The sequence below is a fragment of the Hemibagrus wyckioides genome, linkage group LG25 (assembly GCF_019097595.1).
Source record: "Hemibagrus wyckioides isolate EC202008001 linkage group LG25, SWU_Hwy_1.0, whole genome shotgun sequence".
NCBI lineage: Eukaryota > Metazoa > Chordata > Actinopteri > Siluriformes > Bagridae > Hemibagrus > Hemibagrus wyckioides.
In genome coordinates, this window is record NC_080734.1 from 12,673,510 (window position 1) to 12,697,598 (window position 24,089).

Sequence of the window (24,089 nt, forward strand, 5' to 3'; positions counted from 1 at the left end):
GAGCTCTTTTGTTATTTTATATTCGCTTTTAGCCATTTAGGAATTTTCTGTAACTGTAGCGTGCCACTAAATCACTTGTAAAATGTCAGTGGCATATAATGTGGAATGGGGTGAAGGAGGTATAATGCTTACACCTGTTAGCGCTACTAGCCCTGCTATCCCATTCATAGTAGCCACCAAGGATCATCTTTATACTTTCAAAGCTATTTAGGAAATACAGAAAATAAATAGCCTGCTTTATTTTATGACCCTTAATTACATTTAATCGATTTTAACCCAGTGTAATAAAGGACAATGTAAGTTTCGTTTTTGTGTCTAAAAGATGAGGGACCTCACCCATACTACTCCTTGTTAGAACAGATAAAGGGTTTCCCTTGTGTTTGGAACAAAATTGAATCGTAAGCCTTGATCGCTCCAGCAGTGCTGCACCTTACTGCAAATCAATTTCGAATTCATTATCACCACTATCTATCATCACCCACCGGTGCACATGCACTCAGAAGCAAGTCTGAGTCAGCAGCAGCAAGAGCAGTGGTCACCATTATAGGAGGAGTAAAATGCTCATTAACTTCTTTATCAATGCCAGTCTGTGTCTATTTAAAGTAATGTACTCATTATAGACAGATGCAATGCGTGCACATGGTCTCAAGGACAAACACCTTCCTCACTGCCGTCCACCGTAACCAATCATTTTTAACCCTTCAACTTACATGTCTTGTATTGGTTAGTCTGCTTTTTTCCTTTTGTAAAGCAACTTCTAACTTGACTAACTACATTTATAGTATTTGCCCTAACTCTGGCAAGACAGTCTAATTCTACATCTTCTACAGATGACATTTCAAGAACTCACCGTCTCACTCACTTACTTTCAGTATCCACTTTACCCTGGGCAGGGGCGTAGCACATCCCCTATCCTGGAAACACCATGCATGAGGTAATAATACACCCTGAATGAGATGCTTGCCTCCTGACAGCAACTAACCATGCAATTATCATCTATTAAAAAAAAACTTGTTGTTTACTTGCCTTCCTTATTTAATGCTTAATGCAACAGCATTAGTTCCAGCCTTTCACAAAAGTTTGTTTCTTGTAGTTTCGAAGTCCTTTCCTGTGTGAGGCTGGTCCAAGAGAGCGAAAGCATTTGTGTTCGTGTATCATAGTCTATATTGGTCCTGAAATGTGTGACATGTGGCCCTGATCCTCACCCTTTAGAGGTCCAAAATAAACCTTGTCAAACAGGGTATCATGTACACTTGGCCTTTCCTCAGAACATGTTTTAAAAGAGAGAGAGAGAGAGAGAGAGAGAGAGGTAGAGGATAATGACTTTATAGTCACGTCCTTTTTCTCACACATCACCAGGAAAAACAAATTCCACATACATTTACATGCAAAATATGAACAAGAGTAAACATCAGGCTTCAAGCTCACTTTCCCCATTGTTTCCCAGAATGAGTGTCAATGTTTATGTTCTACGCTCATATTTACAAATCTGTGAATCAATCTCATTCTCTCTGGATGAGGTGACACCCACCATCTGTTACAGTAGCAAATCAATAGGTCCATCAAGCAAAGCAAGGACAGATATTCATGACACTGATGACACTTCATGTGGCTGCTGAAGAACGTTAATGAAGGCATGCGTTCAGATTCCCTTTTCCTACGAATGCTATGTCACAAGCCGAAGGGGGAATATGATCTCATTGCTTACAAAAATCAACACGCAAATGTAAATACAGCACTTCTGAAGATGATAGTTAAGTTATGATTATTCCTCCCACGTTATTTAGTTTGTTCAGAGCAAATAACAAGCTCCAGATTTCAAAAGGGGAAAAAAAACACTTCCTTGTAATCACGATCTTACGTAAACCCCCTACTTCAGATCAGTCACACCATGGCTGCAGGTCTTAGCAGTCTTAAAGCTGGACCTCTCTGTGGCTATCATATGTGTGACAGATACGAGTTTGGTGTCAATGTCTTCATGGCTATATTGCCCCCCAGAGCAGGCAAGAGCAACAGATGGAAAGAAAGCTTCAACCCTGATAATGGCTATCAGCTCTGCGCATGCATTGCTACACCATGGATGATAGATAACCAACCCACATCAGTCTGAACCATGGCATTTACATTTGGATAACAGCCTTGGCGATGCAGGCGACTGATGGTACAATACACAAGACCATCAGTCAAAGAGCACATGGAGCTGGTCTCATGACAGATCTCCAAATGACAGATCCCTACAGATGACCCTGGCCTTTTTTTAAACCAACAATCAGCTCAGCAAAAATATGAAGCCCTGAGACCATACATCCATGCCAGAAAGTCCCAAGAGGAAAGAAACTTCTAGAAGCGGTCTTCAGTCTCAGGCAAAGCATGTCCTTGTCAATCATTTGCTCTGCCTGGCTCTTCCTTAGGGATAGGTACTTCATTTTGTAGACCTTCCAGTTTAGACTAGATGCCTAAAAGAGACATGCCTTTTTTATTCCCTTGCTGACAGACATCCGTAATCTTTTCCCCTAAGTCGGAGCCTCTCTTAATGATCTACATAGCACATTCATCCAACGCTACTAACAGACGTTAAACTAGACAGTAGTAAATGATAATAGAAGCAGGATGACCACCCACAACAGACGGTGATGTGATCGTCTGAGGAGCACTGATTAAAGCTACACTCCAGCAGATCTTTCCTAGGCCTTTTACAAAATACATGTCAGTGAGTGGTCATAAAGAAAGAACAGAGAAATCAAAGCTCAAAGGCATCACACCTTCCCCAACTACAAATGTACAATTAATTAACATAAGGGTACAAAATCCCAACTGTGTTTTTAGACGATACAGACCTGCAGTGTGTTTCATCAAAGAAAACGACCAGATTTCTTCTTTAATTATATTTATATCCAGGGGTCTTCGGAAACTAGGACAACAGCAAGAGACTAGAAAGCAATTTCACAGCCTGTTCAATCCACAGCTAGAATGGAAATCAAATCAAAGTCGTGTGTATGAAATCACTTTGAAGACAGACGCCTCACTGATATGAACGTTCACAGATAAAAAGCTAGGTAAATCCTCTAAGGGTTGCAGTTTTATCAAATCCAAAGTTCATGATGCACCAGAATAAGACTCTTGAGACAGAGCACAGCAGTGTAGAGGGTTAAAGAGAGTTTAACGGTCAATAATACTTGAGAAACAGAAAATGCGTTCAATAATGTAGATACAAGTGCAGTTCAATCGTAGTAAGTGTAATCACTCCTTGGGGGAACTTCGAGTGTCCATTTTTGGTTCTTAGCAACTGACCTTTCTTCGATTGGCTTTTCGTGATGTTTGCAAGTCCAGGAAGTGATGATCCCATGAAACCTGCCACCATTTGAATGGAATGTAACATGCCATCAAACCATTAAAAAATGAAATATAAAGTCAGCAAACTTTACTATCTCCACTGTCCTCCACTGATCTATCAGCAACCTATTTGTACTTCCTGTTCTTTCTCTCTCTCTCTCTCTCTCGAGGAACAGTGACACGAGGGAGCCGGTATTTTAAGTATGACAGACTCTTGCGTCTCTGCCTTGCCTCAAAGCACTTGAGCAGCGTTTAAATTTGATACTTTTTTATCATTTTACCAAAATTGAATTGGCTGAAGACAGAAAAAAGACAAGTGACCTAAATCTCTGACATACTTAATAATGAAGGCAGAAATGGAGCTGAGAAGAAGGACATGCAGGGGGATGCAGGGATGGACAAAACACACTGCTTACATAAACCTCAATCACTACATTAATAAACGAGTGCAAATATGCACAATTCTAGCTATTTATTGTTTTATTAGGGGCAGTAAATCCATTTCTTTTACGCTGCCTGGATACAATTTAACAGGCTGCTTGTGAATCTTGTAGAGTAGCTAAAGGCTTTACAGCCCTGAGAAACAGAGACAGAGACAGATGCCGCTCCACTGTGCAGTTTAGATTATTATTCATTTAGATTTTAGTCAATGTTAAGGTAGAAAGGAGCAATCAATGCGACAAGTACAACAACCCATTTAATGATACTTACACTTTTAAACAATACAAAAAAAATCAGTGATTTTTTGAGAATTTCAAATGTCCTACATCCTGCATATACATGCATTTTTAGACAACCAGCATTGTTGCTCATTACTCAAAAACATCTATATATTCATGAAGTATTCTTACTAAATGCATGTGGGACATGTGCATACTTGAAGGCTGAATATGAACTACAAACCATGTAGGCATGCAAACCATGTAGCCAGTCAATTCAGATAGCTTCATGTCCACTAGCATTCAGATTTTCTAACCTAGGTACCTGTTTTGGGGTCATGTTTTTCCTGATGTAGGAGTTACATTTGATTGGGTTTCAAAACAGAGACCTATAGCTGACTGGACCTTTACATAGACTTACCAATACAATGACATCATATATTTGTAATGCACCAGTATGAAACACAAATGCTCAGATTGCTGTCCACCTTTTAAAAATCAATCCTTATCTAATTCATTCAAAATTGGTCCCTATGAATAGCGAATGAGTTGTCAGCAATGCCAACCACTACAGTGATTCTAGGTGTCGTGGCAGCATGGAGAGGGCTGAGTGACGTGAAAATGTGTGTCGACGCTGACTAAATGATGACTCAACAACTCTAAGAGCACAAGTAAGTCATACACTATTACGCAGAATAGAAGAGAAGTTCCATACACACACTGACAGCAACTTCCTGCTGTTACATGCAGCTGTTGTTGCAGGCAGGTTCCCAAAGAGGAAGAAATCACTCCGTTTATTAAAAGAACTATAAGACCTTATACTTAATGCAGATCCTACATAATCTTCAAAAATGAGAATCAAGTTAGTAAATCATGTCAAGTCTGAATGAAATTTGTATTTCGACCACTTTACAATGTTCAGCTACTGATGCTGTTATAACTGTTATTTATATTAAGAAACTAGACAGCTAAATGTTATCCACAAGAATATATTTTTCCTTTTAATCCAGATAAAGTTCTGGGTCTATCTACAGCACTGACCATGAAATCATGCTAAATCTATTCTTTCTGCCTCTGCTGTTATATTAACAGAAGTTCCTTAACAGCAGCTATTTATCCAGAGGCAAGCAGACAAAAGCTGATTTTTTTTTCATTCTTGACATTCATTCCATCACAATTGAACTTTAAGTTAGCCTGAAAACGGCACTGATCCTCCATCCTTCTGCTGGCTGAGAGAGTCAGCGTTCTGCATGCTTTGTTCATAATTACCCCTCCTACTGAAGGAGCTAATGCTTCTCTCCGGACGCTGCCAGACTGTGATAGCCATGGAGTAAAAAGGTCACCTTTCACTCTGTAAAAGCTGCTGAGAAAAAGATTAAATTATCACAATACAGCCAGTAGTTATGATATTGGTTGAATATGTGCAAGGACACATTTTCATAAAATTTAATTAATCAACACATTAGCAGAAAAAGGTTTTAACTGAAGGGCATCTTTACTGTTTTGTGTCAAAAGGCTCTAAGCCTGCTGGGTGGATTTCAGTCTGTGGATGGGTGATGTGCTGGCTATCAGTGTTTAAGCATTAGGATGCGTCTCTCTGTCCTTGGGATAAAAGCTATACAAGTACGCTTGCAGTTAGCTCCTATGTTAATCAACATATCCGTTTGTACCAGCTGTGTACTGCAGTAGCTTTGCTGCAGTCATACACAGTAACTGTATTAGTTGGACTTAGAGGGCAAATAACCTTTTTTTTTTTGATCATATACAGTGGTAAAGCATGTGCAAGCTAATCTGCTAAGCTGTCTGTCAATGCAGACACTATGGATACATTATTCTGTGTTAATGCAGACAGTTAGCTTCATTTACATATATATAGAGAAAGCACAGAAATGAAGCCCTTGTGTTGTTGTGAAACTGCAGATGTGACAGCACAATAAATGAGGTCACAATTCCATCCATGTACATTTATTTTTTGTTGATTTGTTTATTGGTACTTTCTTCAATCTAAAGTGGACTTAATTCAATTAAAAAAATGACGGATCATTAATCATTTCTTATGATGAATCATTTCCATCACTTAGGTACACTGGGATTCGTATGTTTATGTGCACGATTTGTGCAGTGACAGTCAACACACATGTTAATAAGGTAGGGTTCAGTGATATCATCTCAGAGAATTTGTCCTTGCCACCATCACCTCTGGTTTGCTTGTGAGGCATACATGTTAATGTCATACATTCTGAATTTATATATTTCTGTAAAGCTGATTTGGGGGCATTGTTAAAACGCTATACAAATAACATTTAATTGAAAATCATCATGATATACTTTGTAAACCTGTTAACAACCTACCAGTGTTGCACACTAAAGGCGCCTTGTCTCGCCTGTATCAACACACTATCAAGCCAAGTCGAGAGTCAAGAAGCTTTGATTGCCATTTTAACCATATAAAGCTGAAGCAGTACACAGTGAAAAGAAACAACGTTTCTCCAGGGGGGCCTGGTGCTACATAAAACAACACAGAGCTACATAAGGACACAGATTTAAGGACTAAAAGCAAGTTGTCCTAGCCACATAAAGTACATCGTGTGCAACCTAGTGCAAACAGTGCAAGACAAAAAGACAAAACAAAACAGCACATGACAGATACACAAAATACACAAAATAGCGCCGACCATTATACAATCTGTGTAATATGTCACACAGTACAATGTGCAAAAATAAGAGTACTGAGGGTTCAAACAAAGAGGGTTCTTGTAAACATATACACTTATACACTAGTTACAGCCTAAGAACAAGAACTTAACTGCATAAAAATACACGAGTGACTTGAATGGCTGTATATTTGCAATCCTGTCATTTTGTTTCTTGCTCTTTAATGTTGGTATGATGTTACAGGGTAGTAAATGTTCTTCTTTTAAATACAACCACTTTAAAACTATTTTATTTTAATGAATATTGTGTTGTAACTCAGTGCTCCTATGAGGTCAGGTTTTGTTTTTGTTGCTAATGTGGTGATGCTGTGCACCCCATGGGCAACTGTAGATTACTAATCATTATATTAATCAACAGACAAGCACAGTAACTGTCAGCATCACGCACAGTATGCAAATCTGTGTTTGCCTCTGTCTGTTTATTGCTGTACATATTTGAATCTATTCAAATAGAGAAGCTTTTTTTAATAAGTGAAGCCTTGTGTCACTGAAGAGGTATCAGACAATGAGACAAGATCTGTTCCTGTTAATGTGCTACATCAGTGTAGTGTACAATGTCCTGTGATCTCAGTAACTTTTGGTTGTCATCACCAGAACTGCTACTTACTGGGTATTTATCTATTTAACTGTTTATTTGTTTGTTTGTTGGACCATTCTCTAAACACTAAAGACAACTGTGTGTGAAATTCCTAGATCATCAGTTGCCGAAATACTCAAACCAGCCCATCTGGCTGACAAAAACATGTCAAAGTCACATTGTTTCCACATTCTGATGTTTGATATCTGAAGCTCTTGGCCTGATTTTATACATTGGCTGTTTCATTTACTACAAGCAGACATGCAAGTGCTCCTATTAAGGTGGCCGGTGAGTGTAAATATTAATGCTATCTTGAACATTGCAAGCCATTTGTGTTACTGAGTTTATGAAGCCAGACTCAGGAAGTAAATGGTCAAAAATGGCCTGAATAATCCTGTTATCCATATAAACATCTGTGAAGTATTACACATGCATGCATCTACACACACTCGCACAGCTGTAGACACAGGGGAAGAGTCTGACAAGACCATAATAAATGAGGCGGTTTAAAAAGACAGTCTGGTCCGTACAGATAAAAACTAATCTGCCTTTCCTAGACATCAGACATCCTTTTCATCACACCAGGACCATAGCATAAGAAAGTACATCAATAATGACTTGTCAGCCATCTTAGATTTAAGTGCAAACGTTTGCATACACTTGGACCAAATGCATATCAACAAGCCTTGACATATCTGTAATAACTCTGCCAGACACCATCCACCGTTCTGTTCTCAAATTTGGAGAACAAAAGGGTCATTTCTGTAGATAAACTCCAGGTTAATTTATTGTTCTCAGAATCGATGTCAGGTATGAACCTTTACCTATAATGAAAAATGCTGAACATTATTTAACAGTGTTGTTAAAACTGAGACAGAGGCTGAGACTCAAAGTAAGCATCCACTTCACAAGGCTCTGGCCATTAGATAGACACAGTACATACAGTACGTTTGTCTCTTAGCCACATCTTATCACTCTGGTTCATTCTTCACATAACATTGACACATTTTCTTCTACTCATTACACCCCACTGGTTCCCAATACACCGAATTATCCACTAGTTTTATAGTTTATTATGCTCTACTAGGTTTATGCTTTTACTGGACAGTCTTTATGAACTTGCCATGGGAGAGTGTGAAACTCGAACCTGTAGATCACACACTGGATGAGGGTGAAGTGTGTAATTTGACGCCATGGACTCCAGAGCTGTATTCACTTTCCGGTTTCTCTTTCCTTTTTCATGAATGGGGCCTGGCATTACTTTTCAGCGCAAAAAATAACAGAGGAGATTGTGTTCTATGTGGCCTGATCTGAATATCTGAGCAGAGGAAATCATGAATGTCACCCAACTTTCAGGTCAACACTTCACATGACACACTTTTATCAGAGTGAAGTGACGAAGGATTTGTGATTGCTGGGTACAAACCTCAAATAAAAACAAGAGGTCCCTCAGTACAGATATGGACATGGCTTATAATAGAATTATTTATAATCCATTTCATTGAACTTCACAGGAAGAGTCTGGTGGAAAGTGTGTGTCTTGCATTCTAAACACATTTGCCCATACCCAATGCCCAGTGCAAGCTAAAAGCCAAGTGACTCAATAAACTCTTCGCCCTGAGCCAGAGAATCTTTCGAAGGACTGGTGTTCAGGCAGTCTATGGCTGATTAATGAGTTAAGCTCTCTAGAAAGAAAAGACATGTTTGGAACATTGTCAATGTTGAAGCTTTCCAGCTTGAAAATATTCATATCTAGGCAATCTTCTTCCTGACAGTGAGAAGAAGCATACTATGATGCTGATACACTTGTCCAGGCTCAATGTGGGAAAAAAAGACTCTTAGCAGTGGTAGTTTTCATCATACCTGTCCTCATCACACTTGAATCAGCTTAAATCAAGCGAAAAACAGGGTTATAAAGCTGACAATCAGACGTTCTATTAATGTTGTCTGATGACCATAATCAGCTGTGAAGAAAGGTCAGATTTCAAAAAGCAATCAAAACACAGTGCCTCTCGTTCATCAGCTGAAGTAATGCAGTGTGATGGTTTCATTAAACAAATGAACCATGGCATATCTGGTATCTGATGCATCACAGAGGAAATGAAAAGGAACTAGTATCAGGGGATAAATCTGACACCATCAGGCCAGTCCAAGTCAAGGCCTATTTCCATCTTTCATTCTGCTTCTTCTCTCTGCTTCAGTCTGTCTTTTCTGTCAAATCATATGCATGTTAAGTAGCTATTCCTCCTCCCTCACTCCTTATTCATTGATGGAAAGGTAACCACCAGTCCTGACTTGGCATTGAGTGCATTTCAATTTGAGGAGATTGGCTAAGGATTTACACTTTGTCCACTCCAATATTGCTGAGTGAGACGAGGGGGGCTGTCTGGCTAATCAGAAAAAAAGTGCAGAGCTGGGCAAATGCAGCCCTTTCAGCTGCTGGCCAAGACAAGAAAGGAGGAAGCGGAGGAGGAAGCTGGGGCACAGTCATTAATTCCAATAGAAAGGAGGCTCATGTCCAAATTCTTATAATATATAAGGGGCATTAAGTGTTGAGCAGCACTTCAAAACACTTTCTGCTCTTCATCCAACAGCTGGGTTTATATCCTCAGTCCAGATCAGACTCATTCATTTATACACAGCTCTATTTGTTGTGGGCATCATAATAACTTTACCATCTCACTGCTTTATGCAATGAATTAGAATGTATAACAGTCCTAATTAGTACTAATAATATATAATGTCATTGTAGCATAATAATAAGAAGAAGAAGAAAAAGAAGAATTTGTTAGGCTATTGAGAGCAGACATGGTATAAAAATGGCAGAGGTGTGACAGCTCAAATTTACAGCAATAAAAACCTTAGACCACTGGTGTGGGAACTGAAGGGGAAAGTAAAAAGGTAGTAGTAATAGTAGGTACGATAAAACAACAACAACAGGAATAATGATAATAATAATAATAATAATAATAATAATAATAATAGTAGCAGCAGTAGTAGTAAATGGTCAGACAGACAAATTTCATACACTGATAATTTTTTCCACTTTATCCATTAACAAATTCTTACATATAGTTTTGTTGAGTTGTACTGTAAGGGTACTGCATGAAATAAATATCTGGAGCTATTGTGTGTTGTGTTGTACTGACTTTGACCACAAGCAAAAGCTGTATTTGTTTCCCCTTAGTCTTCATGAGTGTGAAAAAACCCTCCAATAAACAGCACTGTACTTAAGTCATTTGTGCCAATAATAAAGCCAGTATATGTAGAGCTCTTCTATATAAGGTATTAAATTACATTATTGATTGCAGTTTAGAGGACTCAGGCTACCGCCAGAGAGTGGCCTGTGTAAAAGTGGGGTAATCAATGGCAAGCAGAGGGCATACAGAGCCTGAAATCTGCACATATATAGTATTACAGTGCATTATTAAATGGTGCTGTAGTAATTCCTCAGTAGGAATGCAACATTTGCTATGTGTTGCTGTGTTTATCCATTTTGTCTCTAAAATGTGTGCTAACTGAAATCATTTGCGACTTGTGGTCAAAACATATTTTGATATAAGGGGTAAAATGTATTTCTATGGCTAAATTACACTTAACCTTATTTTTTACCCTTAACATGTAGGCTTTCCAAATTGTAGGATTTCCTATATCATAAAATATTACAGTGATATGATGATAACCATTATTCCTATATAATGTTTGGCCTGGAGCTCTGAGGAAATAACCTGGAAATGACAAAGTTCTGAGTAGAGACTCAGACCTTTCCAAGGGTTTTCTTTTGATGACCATAAATAGTTGGCAAATATTGCATATGGCTACTGAATGTATTTAATTTAATTGCAAATTTGCACCAAACACACACAAATTCTAGGTAAGTAACAATTAATATATTGGTATCATTTTAATTAACAGTCAATCATTTAGTATTGCTTTCTTCCTATTTATCTCCACCGTTCTCTTGCTGCTACAGCCCATGACTGACTTAACTCAAGTTTAGTAAATTGAGACAATCACAATGTGTTTAAAATTTTGTATTCTGTTTTCTTCATTTCTAGCCTCTGTATAAGAATCAGGTAATGTATGTGTTTGAACAAGCCACCTATTGACCGTTGTTGACTGTTGCTGCAGTTATCAGTATGTCTGTGGCTTTGGTATTATGCAAATAATTCAGGCAAATATTCTTCAATGACAGTTTTAGACAGAATGGAAGGTCTGTCTGCTGTATGCAAGTCACTGAAAAGCAAAGAAGCTGACACACTTACAGCAATTCCATACAGTGAAAGGTTTTCTGACACGTATTAGCAAAAGTACTGTACAAGTTAAAGGACCCAGAGATGCAGGAAAACTTGCATGGACTCTAAATCTAAGCTTCCTTCTTAAACTTTCTCCACTAAAACTCTCTATATGAAAGCATGGGCTGCTTTCTGCTGCAATTATTTTGTGATTGTGATTAACATGAACGTGTATATCTGGGAGCTCATGGGATGTAGTGAGCATACAACTATGCACTGAATGCACTAAGCCTTCAGTGATTACATAAGGACCAAATTGTAATTTTGATTAATATTTGATTCATTCTACAGCCTTAGGGATGAATCATTAATAGTTTGGCTCTACTATAGTACACTTCCATCACTATGCTCTCTAAATTAAAATGCCGAAATAGGAAACATAATTAGCTGCAGTCATCTGTGGCTTAAATTTGGAATTTGCCTTATTATTGTATATGAGGCGTTATATGCAGCTTGCTGATTAATGTCTTAAAACATTTTCAAAAATCCCATAACTACTTCAGGCAACAAAAAACACACACAGTACAACTGGTCTTCTGAGATGGGTTGTTTACATGCCACCATGCTGTTTTTAGTGACTCTCTGTGTCACTTGCAAGACTTCTCACGTCATTCTTAGTAGAACTATTATTTGCATCACATCTAATGATGGCAGAAAGGTTTCCATACTGGTACCAATTTTAAGACACTTTTTAATTTGAAGCACTTCTGGAAACGTTTTCTAAAGGTGTGAAATATGAATCATTTAGTAGTCTTAAGAATATATTATGAACCTAAAATAACTAGATATATTTACCAAAAAGGCCGGAACACATGTTTGGACTATCATATATTCACCAAATCTGTTCCTATTTATAACACTGTTCCACATATTTTCTTTATCTGAACTTTTCCATTTCATTTAAAAATCACATGCATGGTTAGTCAGAGCCACAGAGTCATGACTAAATATTAGTCGGGGCCGTGATTTGTTTCAGGACATTCATGCTGTGACTTTTTAAGTGCAGTACAATATGATTGGGCGATCCAGTCCAGACCCAAGAGAACACCCTAGAGAGCATGGAACTGAGCCCTGCTTCTGAGGAATCTGTGGTATGTAGTTGCTCTGAAGGCCACAGGACTACTTTGGACATGCGCACACACACACACACACACACACACACACATACACACACACAGCCAGTAACTCACACATGTACATTACATATCGAAATGTATGCAGTATGAATCATATGATATCTGCATATATATTATCAGATGCACAAAAATCTGTGCAGGAATATCAGGAGAATCTTTTCATCATTCTGCACCCATACTATTGGATGGGTAGTATAACTGTGGATGGGTAGTATAGTTGTAAATAAATCAACAGATAGAAATAAACAATGGATAAAAGCATGGTATTATATATGGACTAGAGTTTGGTTCTACAGATGGTTTCACAGATGGTTTATAGTTGGTATTCAAGCTATTGCTGTTGGGATTTCACTGCATTCACTGTGATACAGAGCTAGAAATACTGCCACAGGAAAACTAATCTCAGAATAATCTCATCCTGCCTATCTGGTAGAAGTGAATGGGTGGTAACATGAATGCATGATCTTGGAATGGCTTGGAGTCATGTTTCAAACATGGTTGGTTATATAGTTAACACAATGCATCAGGTCTGGTATAGGAAAATATTTCATGTAGAAATAAAGGTAACACCACCCAGCATTAAAAACATTGGCAACCTCTCTCTCTCTCTCTCTGTATCCATATCTCTACAATAACCACACACAGCTTCATATGCCTCTTTGAAAACAAAAACATTATCATTTCTTATCAGAACATATATTCTGCACCTTCACAAGGACAGTTTTATTATTCCAGCTCTGTAGTCCGGCACATTAGACTTGAAGTAGCACAATGACTATGAAGTTAAGGAGCAGAATACAAGCTTTAATTCACGGCTATTTTTTGAAGGACTCAACAGAAATCAGCGACACCAAGCGTAAACTAATAACTAAACAACGATCATTTTAACCATAAGGTCTTTTGCATACATGTAAGGACATTGGGATGGTGTACATGAATCATGTAACATGCAAATTTCCTGAAATAAAAAACTCAACAGTGCAGTCATTATACTCAGAAATCCCTCCACTGGTTCTGCCATCTTCCGAAAGATTGAAATTGTGCATTGATTCATGATATGACCAAAGGCACCATAATTCTTAAAGCAATGACATTATAGTATTAACTTACATTGTCAACAGTTTAGTCATCAGTATTTGTGTTAGCCAGTTACTGTGCTTATTGCAAAGGACAAGCAGGTGGATGAATAAAGCTAGTGTATGCCATCACAACAAAGCTCTACCCCATTAGCAAATTTCCTCCTTGTATTGAGTCTCTGTTTCAGCAACCTGATCATCTTGTGCAACCTGTCCCATTACTACCTCTAGAGAGATTAATAGCTTAGAGGATCTGACTCTGTCAAGGGAGACAGGATAGTCAGATTCAGTGCCTGCCCTGTTACAGTGAGATTTGGGTTAAGGAACAGATTATTCTTTTCCACTCATCAATAACGAGAATTATGCTTAGAAATGTACACGGGTGACATAACCATGTTATTAATGTCAGGTTTTTGAAACTATTGGATATTTTTGAGCTATAGTCATATGAAAATCATCCAAGGTTAATGTATTCTCCAGGCTTTTACCTTATTCTGATCAGTCCAGTACAAGAAGTAGCCTTTGGGGTCAACCCGTAATGTCACAGGAGTCACAATGGTGGAGTCCTATACGAACAGAGAGACAAACAGGAAGCATTAGTACAGTGGATAGATAAAAACCAGATCAATTAAAGTCTCAAGATTCAAAGTGCAAAAATTATCATTTGAGCAGGTTTGCTGCATGTTTTTAAGAAATGGAAGAGCTAACGGTCTCAATGGAGAGTTTGCATTGGAGTCTATGTTGATCTTGATAGGCATGGAGTATTGTGCCATAAAATATGAAAGCCAACAGAAAGAAAATAACCAGTTAGTAAGTAAAATCAGTGTAAGTAAAAAGACATTGAGAGAGATGCTTGGGATCCCATGCAAGCCATGTACTGAATGAAATAAGCCACCCCAGAGTGACCTTTGTCCTATCCCAGCCTATGAATCATCAAAGCTGAGACCTCACTATAGCATGCCGCATAGCCTTGGAAGCTTAAACAACATTATTTAACAACCAAAAATATTACTGAACACTTCCATTCCACTTCTTGTCATTTGGGTTCCGGAGTAAGTTATAATGATTAGCTATGGACAATGTGATGCTGATGTTCTGGTCTCTGACAGATACAGAAAAGCACCTGTTAAAGCTGCAATGAGCATCTGGAACAAACCAGTTTAAAACACTACCAGACACTGGTAAAATTGTATCTAAATGAGAATGGTGGCTATAAAAAGAAACTCTACTCCACGGTATCACTTGTTGGTGCATTTACTCCAGTGGGTTGGACTAGAGTGCTACTTTGAGGCTAACATGGTTTCATTAGAACATTCTCCCACATTATGAAAAACAGGGGAACAACAGAGCTAATGTTTACTGGTACTTTTGAATCACCACACTAGGTAAGCAGACTAGGCTTGTAACTCGATCTGTTTTCCCTTTTAATTTCCTGCATTAAAACACAGATAACAATGCTCGGTGTAGCCTTCCTACAGCCGACTGAATGATTCTATTTCGGGTAACACGGTTCACTTACACACATCCATAATGAGACAAGGGAGGGAGAGATAAAGTTGGCGAGTGTCGAGTTAACTGATCCTTCTGATACAGTGTGGGAATTCAAAGAGGGGAGCTGCAGTTGTTTTTGCTAGAGGGGATCCAACATGTAGGCAGCTATATAGGAAATCAATCTCTATCTGAAAACAGAGCACTAGGCAATTAGAATGCCTGCTTCTTATTGGGGAGGCACTGAATATCCAAAGCCCTGGAGACAATATGTCATAGGGCAATGAATAATCACGCTCTAGGGAACAGACTGAAGGAGTTCTATAGGCCAACTATTAACATCTTTTGATTAAAAGATGGCACTCTCCTTGATGCACCATGATCAAGCAGCCCCTGGTGTTACATTTAGCTCACATGCTGAGTTTAAACAAGCTCTTCTGACTGAGACCCCCTCCCTCCCTAAAAACTCCTATTATAAGCATTTACAAAGCTTTGCAATAAAAAATAATCATCCAATTATTAGACTACTATCAGTAATGTTATGTGGTTCATTCCACTGAACATGAAGCAGTCTGAACCCAGCAAGTGACACTATAAGCAGAAATCTAGCAAAAGCGCCTTTCATACACCAAAAAGCAAGAATGAAAACTGAAGTGTGGAGCAGTGAAAAGAAAAGGAGGAAAGAGTGCACAGGACAAATGTTTGAACAAGGGGAAATTTGGGGAAAAGCTGCTGGATATGTGGTTTGGAGTGGTGCCATAGGAGGGCCGACGCCCAGCAGCATACTGGGAAAACAAGGGAAAGAGATGAGTGCCAAGGCTCCGTACAGGCCAATGCCGTTCTTCCACTCAGGCTCCAGAAGCTGATGGAGAGTTCTATACACACACACACACACCCACAGACACACAAATCCAGGAAAAGACAGTGGGAAAGAACAAAATGCACAATTTATGACTTCCTTTTGCTGTTTTGGTGTATCAATGCTGAATGATTTCTGTTTCTGTCAAAAGCTAAATCTCCACCTTACATGTTATGAAGGAAATGTAAAAATACATCAACCATATGACAACTCGTATTTCAACAACTTTCAGGGGCACTGTGTAAAATTTGAGCTCTAGTAGTTAAAAGGTGAATAACTTTGGTACTATTTGCTTCCTCTTCAAATTCACTTCCCATGAAACATCCCAATGATTTTTATGGCCTGCATTATTCATTTATTCATCCACAGTATGCGCTTTATCCTGGTCACGGTGGGCCCAGAGGCTATCTTGAAACACTGGACACTGGATATAGTCTGGATTGGATCCCAGTCCATCATGGGACACTACAAACACATGCACACATATTCATTCATACCTAAGTGCATGATCCACCTTCCAGCATGTTTTTGGGAGGGGCAAGGATATCAGAGAACCAAGAGGAAACCCATGCAAATACAAAGAGAACAAGCAAAACTCAGCATAGTTTGTAATCCAAGCTCAGGATTGATCCTGGAACCCTAAAACTGTGAGGCAGCAACAATACCTACACCACCATGCCGTCCTTGACCAACAGTCGAACCCAATCTCTTAGCAGCAAAGCATTTATTAGCTTCATTATAGTTATAATAAGCTACGAATATAGAGTAACTGACATTTCAGACACAATAAGACCAAATAACTTTGTTTATTTTTGCTTCTCAGTGAGAATGCATCCAGAAGATTCCACACTCTTACTGATAACCCTAGCTAGCTTTGTTCATCCCTGTTAAAGGTATCTGGTGAAACTGCTTTCCCTTCTGACTTTTCACATTTATCTGAAGAGCTTTCATATTTGAAGTCAGAAGTTATATTCGAGAAAATTGTATTGTTTGTTGTGTCTGCTTGGACATTTGAGTTGGACATTTATGTGGTGAACACAGACAAGTGGCGGATTATACAGAGTGAAACCTCCTTGTGTGATTCTATTTAATACAAGCACTTTTGGAACACCACTCAACCAATCAAATTACTGGACTAACTTTTGTATAAACACTTTTTTATATCACAGTGTTATTGCTATTTTCATATCTGACTGATCAGAAGATGCTGATAACTTTCCTATAACAACAGCTAGTTCTGCCACAATTCAAATAATCTCTTTATTGATATTTTTTTCTAATACAGTTTCTGTAGTTTTAAGTCATTCAAAAAGTTATTTAATAAAGAACAATTGTTGATATTGTGAAGCTTCTTGTGATGAGACGTTTATTTAACATTTAAGTAAGGAGTCTAATTTAAATGTGAAACTCCTGTCTGAATTTCTCAGGTGAATATTTAATTTATGTTATTCGTCATCTACACTATATTGCCAAAACGTTTGGGACATCTGCTTTTACATACACATGAATTTAATATGGAGTTGGTCCGCCCTTTGCAGCTATAACAGCTTCAACTCTTCTAGGAAGGCTTTCCACAAGGTTTAGGAGTGTGTTTATGGGAATTTTTGACCATTCCTCTAGAAGCGCATTTGTGAGGTCAGACACTGATGTTGGATGAGAAGGTCCAACTCGCAGCCTCCACTCTAATTCATCACAAAGGTGTTCTATCAGGTTGAGGTCAGGACTCTGTGCAGGCCAGTCAAGTTCCTCCACACCAGACTCTGTCATCCATGTCTTTATGGACCTTGCTTTGTGCACTGGTGTACAGTCATGTTGGAACAGGAAGGGGTCATCACCAAACTGTTCCCACAAAGGTGAAGCATGAAATTGTCCAAAATGTCTTGGTATGCTGAAGCATTAAGAGTTCCTTTCACTGGAACTAAGGGGCCGAGCCCAACCCCTGAAAAACAACACCTGAATTCAATGATTTGGGGGTGTGTCCCAAAACTTTTGGCAATATAGTGTATATGTACTTTTTGGTATTCTGTATGTAATATAGTATCATATATCTGCCAAAATGCCACAAAGGTAAATATTGTTAAATTGTATGCAGATTCTGGCATCCCCACAGTTTTTCCAGGGCAATTTCAGGTTCATACTAGTAGGAGATGAACTATTCAGTTTCAGCCTCACTGCCTGCCTGACCTCCAGAATAAATCACATTTCATATTTCATATCATATTTCTGTATAAACAAAAGAAATATGCTTTGGTATATTGAGCAAACACTCCATATGGCTTACATGCTGTGCACAAAGCTGCATAGCCCTGCTGGATCCACAAAATAAGTGTTCGGTTAATTTTATAAAATAAAATTTACAATCAATTTATGTTTGTTAATGGACCAAGGAACCTGAACTTCTTCCCTTCTTTGCTTAAGAGAAACAGCATTCTTTCTTTTTTAATATAAACCTTAGTGATGTTTTTGGATTTTTGTATTATTTTTATAAACTTTATTTATTCTGCCATGTTTTTTTTTGAGCAAGGGACAAGCGAGTGAAGTGGTCATGGCAGGAGCCTCTTTTGAGTCACCAACAATTTTCTGCTATTTGATGATTATAAGACAATTTTCATTGATCTGCTCAGCTTTCTAGATTTTGCACAACGATAGGGCAATGTGCTAAAACATCCCACTTAGCTTCAAAAAGTTATTATTGCATATAATGATTAATGGGAACTGCAACAAATGCTACTAGCCACCCACTGGGGGAGGAATCATGATCATGCTGCTCCATGCTTCTGGGAAGAGCTGCGAACATGACAGGTAAAAACAACGCCATGATCATAGCTTTTTGTCAACCTGGACTAGGCTAAAATATTCTGCAGCCACTGAGATCTTTACTAGCAAATAATCTGTATGAAATTTCAGCAAACATTTTCTGTCTAACAGCTCCAGGATCCCTAGTCTGATTCTGCGCATTACAATTTCACATGTTCTACCCATGTTCGTGTGGGTTTTCTGTTTCCCTCTCACCTTCTAAACACCTGCAGGTTCTTGGACTGGCTAAATTGCCCCTATGTAGGCACGTGTGACTGTGCCTGCATGGTGGCCTGCACTGGACTGGCATCCTATCTGGGGTGTGATACCACCTACCCTTGGTGTTGATAAGAAACACACAAGCTGTACTGTATATATAAAAATGCGGGATGATTGTATGTATTTACCCCTGTTATGAAATAACTCAAAAATTGTCCCTAGATTATAGCATGTCAGGAGCGATAGCCTCACAACTGAATTTTGTTTAAGGCTATACCCTTATTAATATCCTCCTGCACCACCAAAATCATGAGACATTGTTGTATACTAACTACACAACTGAGTGTGTGACGCTACATCTTTAGCTCTAGTTCTCCACAATTTGCTGAATAGTCTGGTTCTATAGAACAGCAGATACTGGCCTGTTGTATAATGGTCAATTACAGACCCCATAGTGTGAAACAAAAAAAAATGCTGTGATTAATGCAAGTATGCAAGTAGTGGTTGTATCATGTTATTCTCACATCTTGCATTGTGAATGGAGAGTAACTCACATTCAACAGTGAACAGCTTGTGAATTTGGAACCACCGGTCAGCGGCGGAAGTGAAACTTGTTGGAATACGTGTGGGGGGGAAAGGAACCCTCTGTTCCCACCTGATTTATGTTCGCCTTAGGAGCAGTGGTGGGAAAAGTCACTCTGTTCACTAGAACATAAACCAGTCCACTGTATGTGTTTCTCAGCAACTACAAGAATCTGTAAACGCATATGCATGTACTTCTGGTTTGTTTTTACAATCAAAAAGTGTTAAAGAGTGACAAATAAAGGCGGTTACATAATATTTGGACACTTCCCAATTACTGAGTCTGGTTATGACAACTGAGTAAAAAATAATAATTTACTTTAATGAAACATAGAAACTCCGGTCTGGTTCCACGAGGGTTTCCCAGTCCCAGACTGATCTGGTCACGTTGTGTAAACTGACACATGCTTGTACATTGCAACGGAACATAAACAAACAAACAAACAAACAAACAAATATAATAGCAGATATTTCTGCAACAAAACACAGAAGCCTAATGCAGACCTCCCGGTTTCTGACCAGCAGCTGGCCAGCTTGTACTTAGATAAAGAATTTTAGATTACTGCCTAAAATGCACCTCATTTTATTTTTAGATTGTCTCTCAAAATGTGCAAAATATCCAAGTTACACCAAAGTCTGCATGAACTGCCTCCAGAGAACACCAGCAGGAGTTTAGCAGGTAGTACACTAGGAAAGTGGCAACAGATGAGACCGCATCTGCTCTACCATTCACACTGCCACCCGTCCTACACTGAGCATTAATCAGCAGATAGTACTTACATCCTCCCATTTCATGAATTTGTTTCCACTTCTCAAACTCTCCGGCACGGCCACGGGTTTGAGCTGGAGCGCGTGAACTCCCGGCTGTGGCCCCGCCATCTGAGTGCGCCGACCCTTAGAGCTAGTGCACAATTGTCAATTTCCGGTCCAAAAATAAAATCAAATACAAAATGAATAAATAAAGTAAAAAGGAAATGTGGGGAGCAAAAAAAGAAGTCTCTTAGGGCATTTAAAAGTGGATCTTAGTGCCAGTCCGTGGAAAACTGAAGCCCGTTCATGTCCATACTGCATCAGCTCCGTGCGCTTTAGTTATGTTACAGGGGTGGATAAGGATGGTGGTTCTCACGCTGTCTTGCTCTTTTGGGCTCCGAGTGCAGAACTACAGCGATAGAGAGAGAGAGAGAGAGAGAAACAGAGAGAGTAAGTGAGCGCGCGCCTTCATTTATGAAGCGTGAACGCTGCAAGGCTCGCGCGCTCTGGGATGTGGCGCCGCCCCGCGTGAGGACACGCGCAGGTATCCAAGCTTTTCCACACTTGTGTTTCTTAATTATTAAAAAAATTAAAAACTAGATAATGAATAGTTGATTTGGAATTGAATTATTTCTCAGTCAAAGTGTTATATGCATAGATATGTGGTGCTAAATACCACCCTTTTTCTTTAAAACATGTAAATGTAATGCATCAAATGTAATGCATTTATTAACCACCCCATGCAGCATGAAAGCTGTTAACACGTGATCTGGGTTTTGGGATTTTTATGTACATAAAACCACCACCACAACAATACTACTACTATTACTACTACTACTACTACTACTAATAATAATAATAATAATAATAATAATAATAATAAAAATAATAATAATAATAATAATAATAATAATAATAATAATAATAATAATAATATCACTGCATATTCAGTATGTTAGTTAGGCAGGATTTATAGACAATCAGAGATATTTTATGCTATGTGTTACTAGGGATCTATAAGTCACATAATATGGGAAGCTGGCCATCCTGTGGTCAATTTATTAGCTATATGTCCCATGAAAGCGTGATTTGTAAGTAACCTCCAGGGTACAATTACAGTAGCCCATCTGTTGCTATGCAGTTTGTCACCCCCTCCAACCAGTCATCAATCAAAGGCCATCATAAGACCACAGCTGACCAGATATTGATTTGACGGTGGATCATTCTCAGCAATGACGCTGACAGTGTGTGTTCACCATCTGAAAACATCCAGCCATCAGTGGTGCTGTGGTCAGAAACTGGACGCTGATAAAAGGGTAGAGCAGGAGTTCATAAACATTTTGTCAGCTCAGCCACTTCTATCTAAATTATTTGCCTCAAGTAAGTGAGTCTCTGGGGTGTTGAAAAGATTTGAATCACTCAGTTCCAGCTTCTTTTGTTGTTTGGTTTTGTAACTCAATTTTTATGTTTTGTTTCCAAATGTCTTCTTTACAAAGCTGATTTCCATCTTTCATTACAAAGCTGCTTTAAACGTCCAACACACATTCAGGGGAATGGGTTTGGCCTAATCATTGTCCCTGGACATAAAACCAAATATTAAATATCCTCAGTGTGCTCAAAAAGTTTCCCACGTTGGAGCTTTTTGTTGTCTAATTGGTTTCTTACTTGAATGTTCCTTCTCTTGTGATTTTCTTTTACTGTCTTGTCAGTGATTTTAACGATTTTCATGACAAAGAAGCTTATCAATGGAGAATAGTTTAGTTTGCTTGCAGTAATTTATGTCATCTCTGAATATGAACCAATATCTCCTGACATGAACCATGAGTATTTCAATAAACTTATTTTACTTATGAAGTTCTAGTAAAATGCTAAAGTTTTAATGATTTAAATGAATCTCATTTATTTACTTAAAATATAGATTGAAAATGTCAATTTTCTTCCCATCACTATTTGATTAACCTCCTACAATGCCACCACAGAGCCCTAAGCATTCACAAACCCCTGGTTGCAAAACCCTGGGCTGATGGAATATTAGCTATAGTTACACAGACACACACACACACACACACACACAATGAGAAAGGTCTACCAACCAAATAATATTTGCTCAGTGTGCTGTAATGGAGGAAGAACAGAGGGGCTGACAAACAATAAATAAAATTGTTATTGTCAAAAATGATCTATTAAGCATATTTTTAACTGCAATTCACTTTGTTTCTTATGTATACTTCATTTTGTTAGGGCTTAGAGGAGGGATCATATGGGCCAAAATGAACAGAAACCTATTTATCTCATTATCAAAACGCATGCAAGATCAGACAGAGCCTGAAAACTCTTCTGTTTCTTACCTAGCCAGAATTTCCAGATTAGGAATTGTCAGGACTTGATCAGTTTTAGTTAGGCTGGAGAATTGTACAATAATACTTCCAATAAAGTGTGAATCCATTTTATTGGTTGTTTAGTTAGGATTATCTTTTCTTAAAGTACAGTTCAAACAATAATCTCTGGAGTTAATAATCTCTTGTCATTCATGTTTGTACTGAGTTAAAATATCTTTCACTTTTTCTTCCTCTAATTTAAATGACATTTTTAGTCTTTTTGTTTCTCAGAAAAGGGATTTATTACAATGCCTTGCTGCATGACTGACTCCAACTTCAATGTATAAAGCTTCAATTGATTATTCTGATTTGAAACATAATCAATAAAAGCAATCCTCCTGAGAAAGTTGCATTATTTTTATACGCACCTCTTATCCTTGAAGCCAAGAAAAACACCAGACATCTTCAGCTGTTATGTAGAGACAGTACACATTACCTGTAATTGCAAGACATAAAAGCATCATGATGTTCATGAGCTTGTATAAAGGAATGGGTGGCAAAATGGTGCACAAATCACCACCTCACAGCTTTAGGATTGTAGATCCTGGCTAGAGTTACTCTCTGTTTGAAGTTTCAAGCATTATCCCAGTGTCCACATGTGTTTGCGTCAGTTTTTTTGTCACCTCCTAAAAACATGTTAGTCTAGATTGCTCTAGATATGAATGTGGTTGTTCTTGTTGCCATGTAATAGACAGACATGCCATCAAACTGGCCTTGTGCCCACCTGACCAGGATAAAGAGGTTACTAAAGATAAATTAGTATTATAAATGATCTATACAGAGAAATAGCAGAGGAAATATGGGTATAAAATCATCCTGTCCATTATAGTGACCACAGATTCAAAGTGATAAAAGTGATTGCATGTGGCACAGTACTTGGAATGTGCTGCTTTATGTAGTCTTTCTCTTTTGAGGAATCCTTACACCCTGCATTTTCTCATAATCTCGACTGTACTGCCCTGTGCATGAACTCTACCATGTACTCTATAAAAATGACTTATCGCCCTCTACTGTAAAACTACTGGCAATGCATGAAGTTATAGTTTGTAATTTTAACACCAAATCCAGTATTTACCCTGGTTTGCTAATATTATTGAAATGAATATAATTAATGTTATAATATAATGTAATCACAGGAGTGTTTAAGTAGACATGAAGGAAGCTTCTTTTATGCAATATAGTCGTATAGAAAACCTTTTTAAAAATCAAAATATTCCCCCAGTTGTC

General features: G+C 38.3%; 1 protein-coding gene across 4 annotated transcripts in view; it reads right to left on the reverse strand.

Moving 5' to 3' along the window:
- Positions 1-23,396, reverse strand: part of LOC131346055 (1-phosphatidylinositol 4,5-bisphosphate phosphodiesterase beta-1) — an 89,794-nt gene extending 66,398 nt beyond the window's left edge. For 2 of the 4 annotated variants that reach the window (XM_058379376.1, XM_058379377.1), the window contains exons 1-3: positions 23,231-23,394; positions 20,515-20,893; positions 14,279-14,356 (exon numbers count right to left, since the gene is read on the reverse strand). In XM_058379376.1, coding sequence (XP_058235359.1) covers positions 14,279-14,356; positions 20,515-20,613 — 177 coding nt within the window. In that variant the 5' untranslated portion in view covers positions 20,614-20,893; positions 23,231-23,394. Of the gene's footprint in view, positions 1-14,278; positions 14,357-20,514; positions 20,894-23,230 lie in introns of all 4 variants that reach the window. The other 2 variants (XR_009203565.1, XM_058379375.1) reach the window with 2 other exon arrangements.
- Between the last annotated feature and the right edge of the window lie 693 nt (positions 23,397-24,089).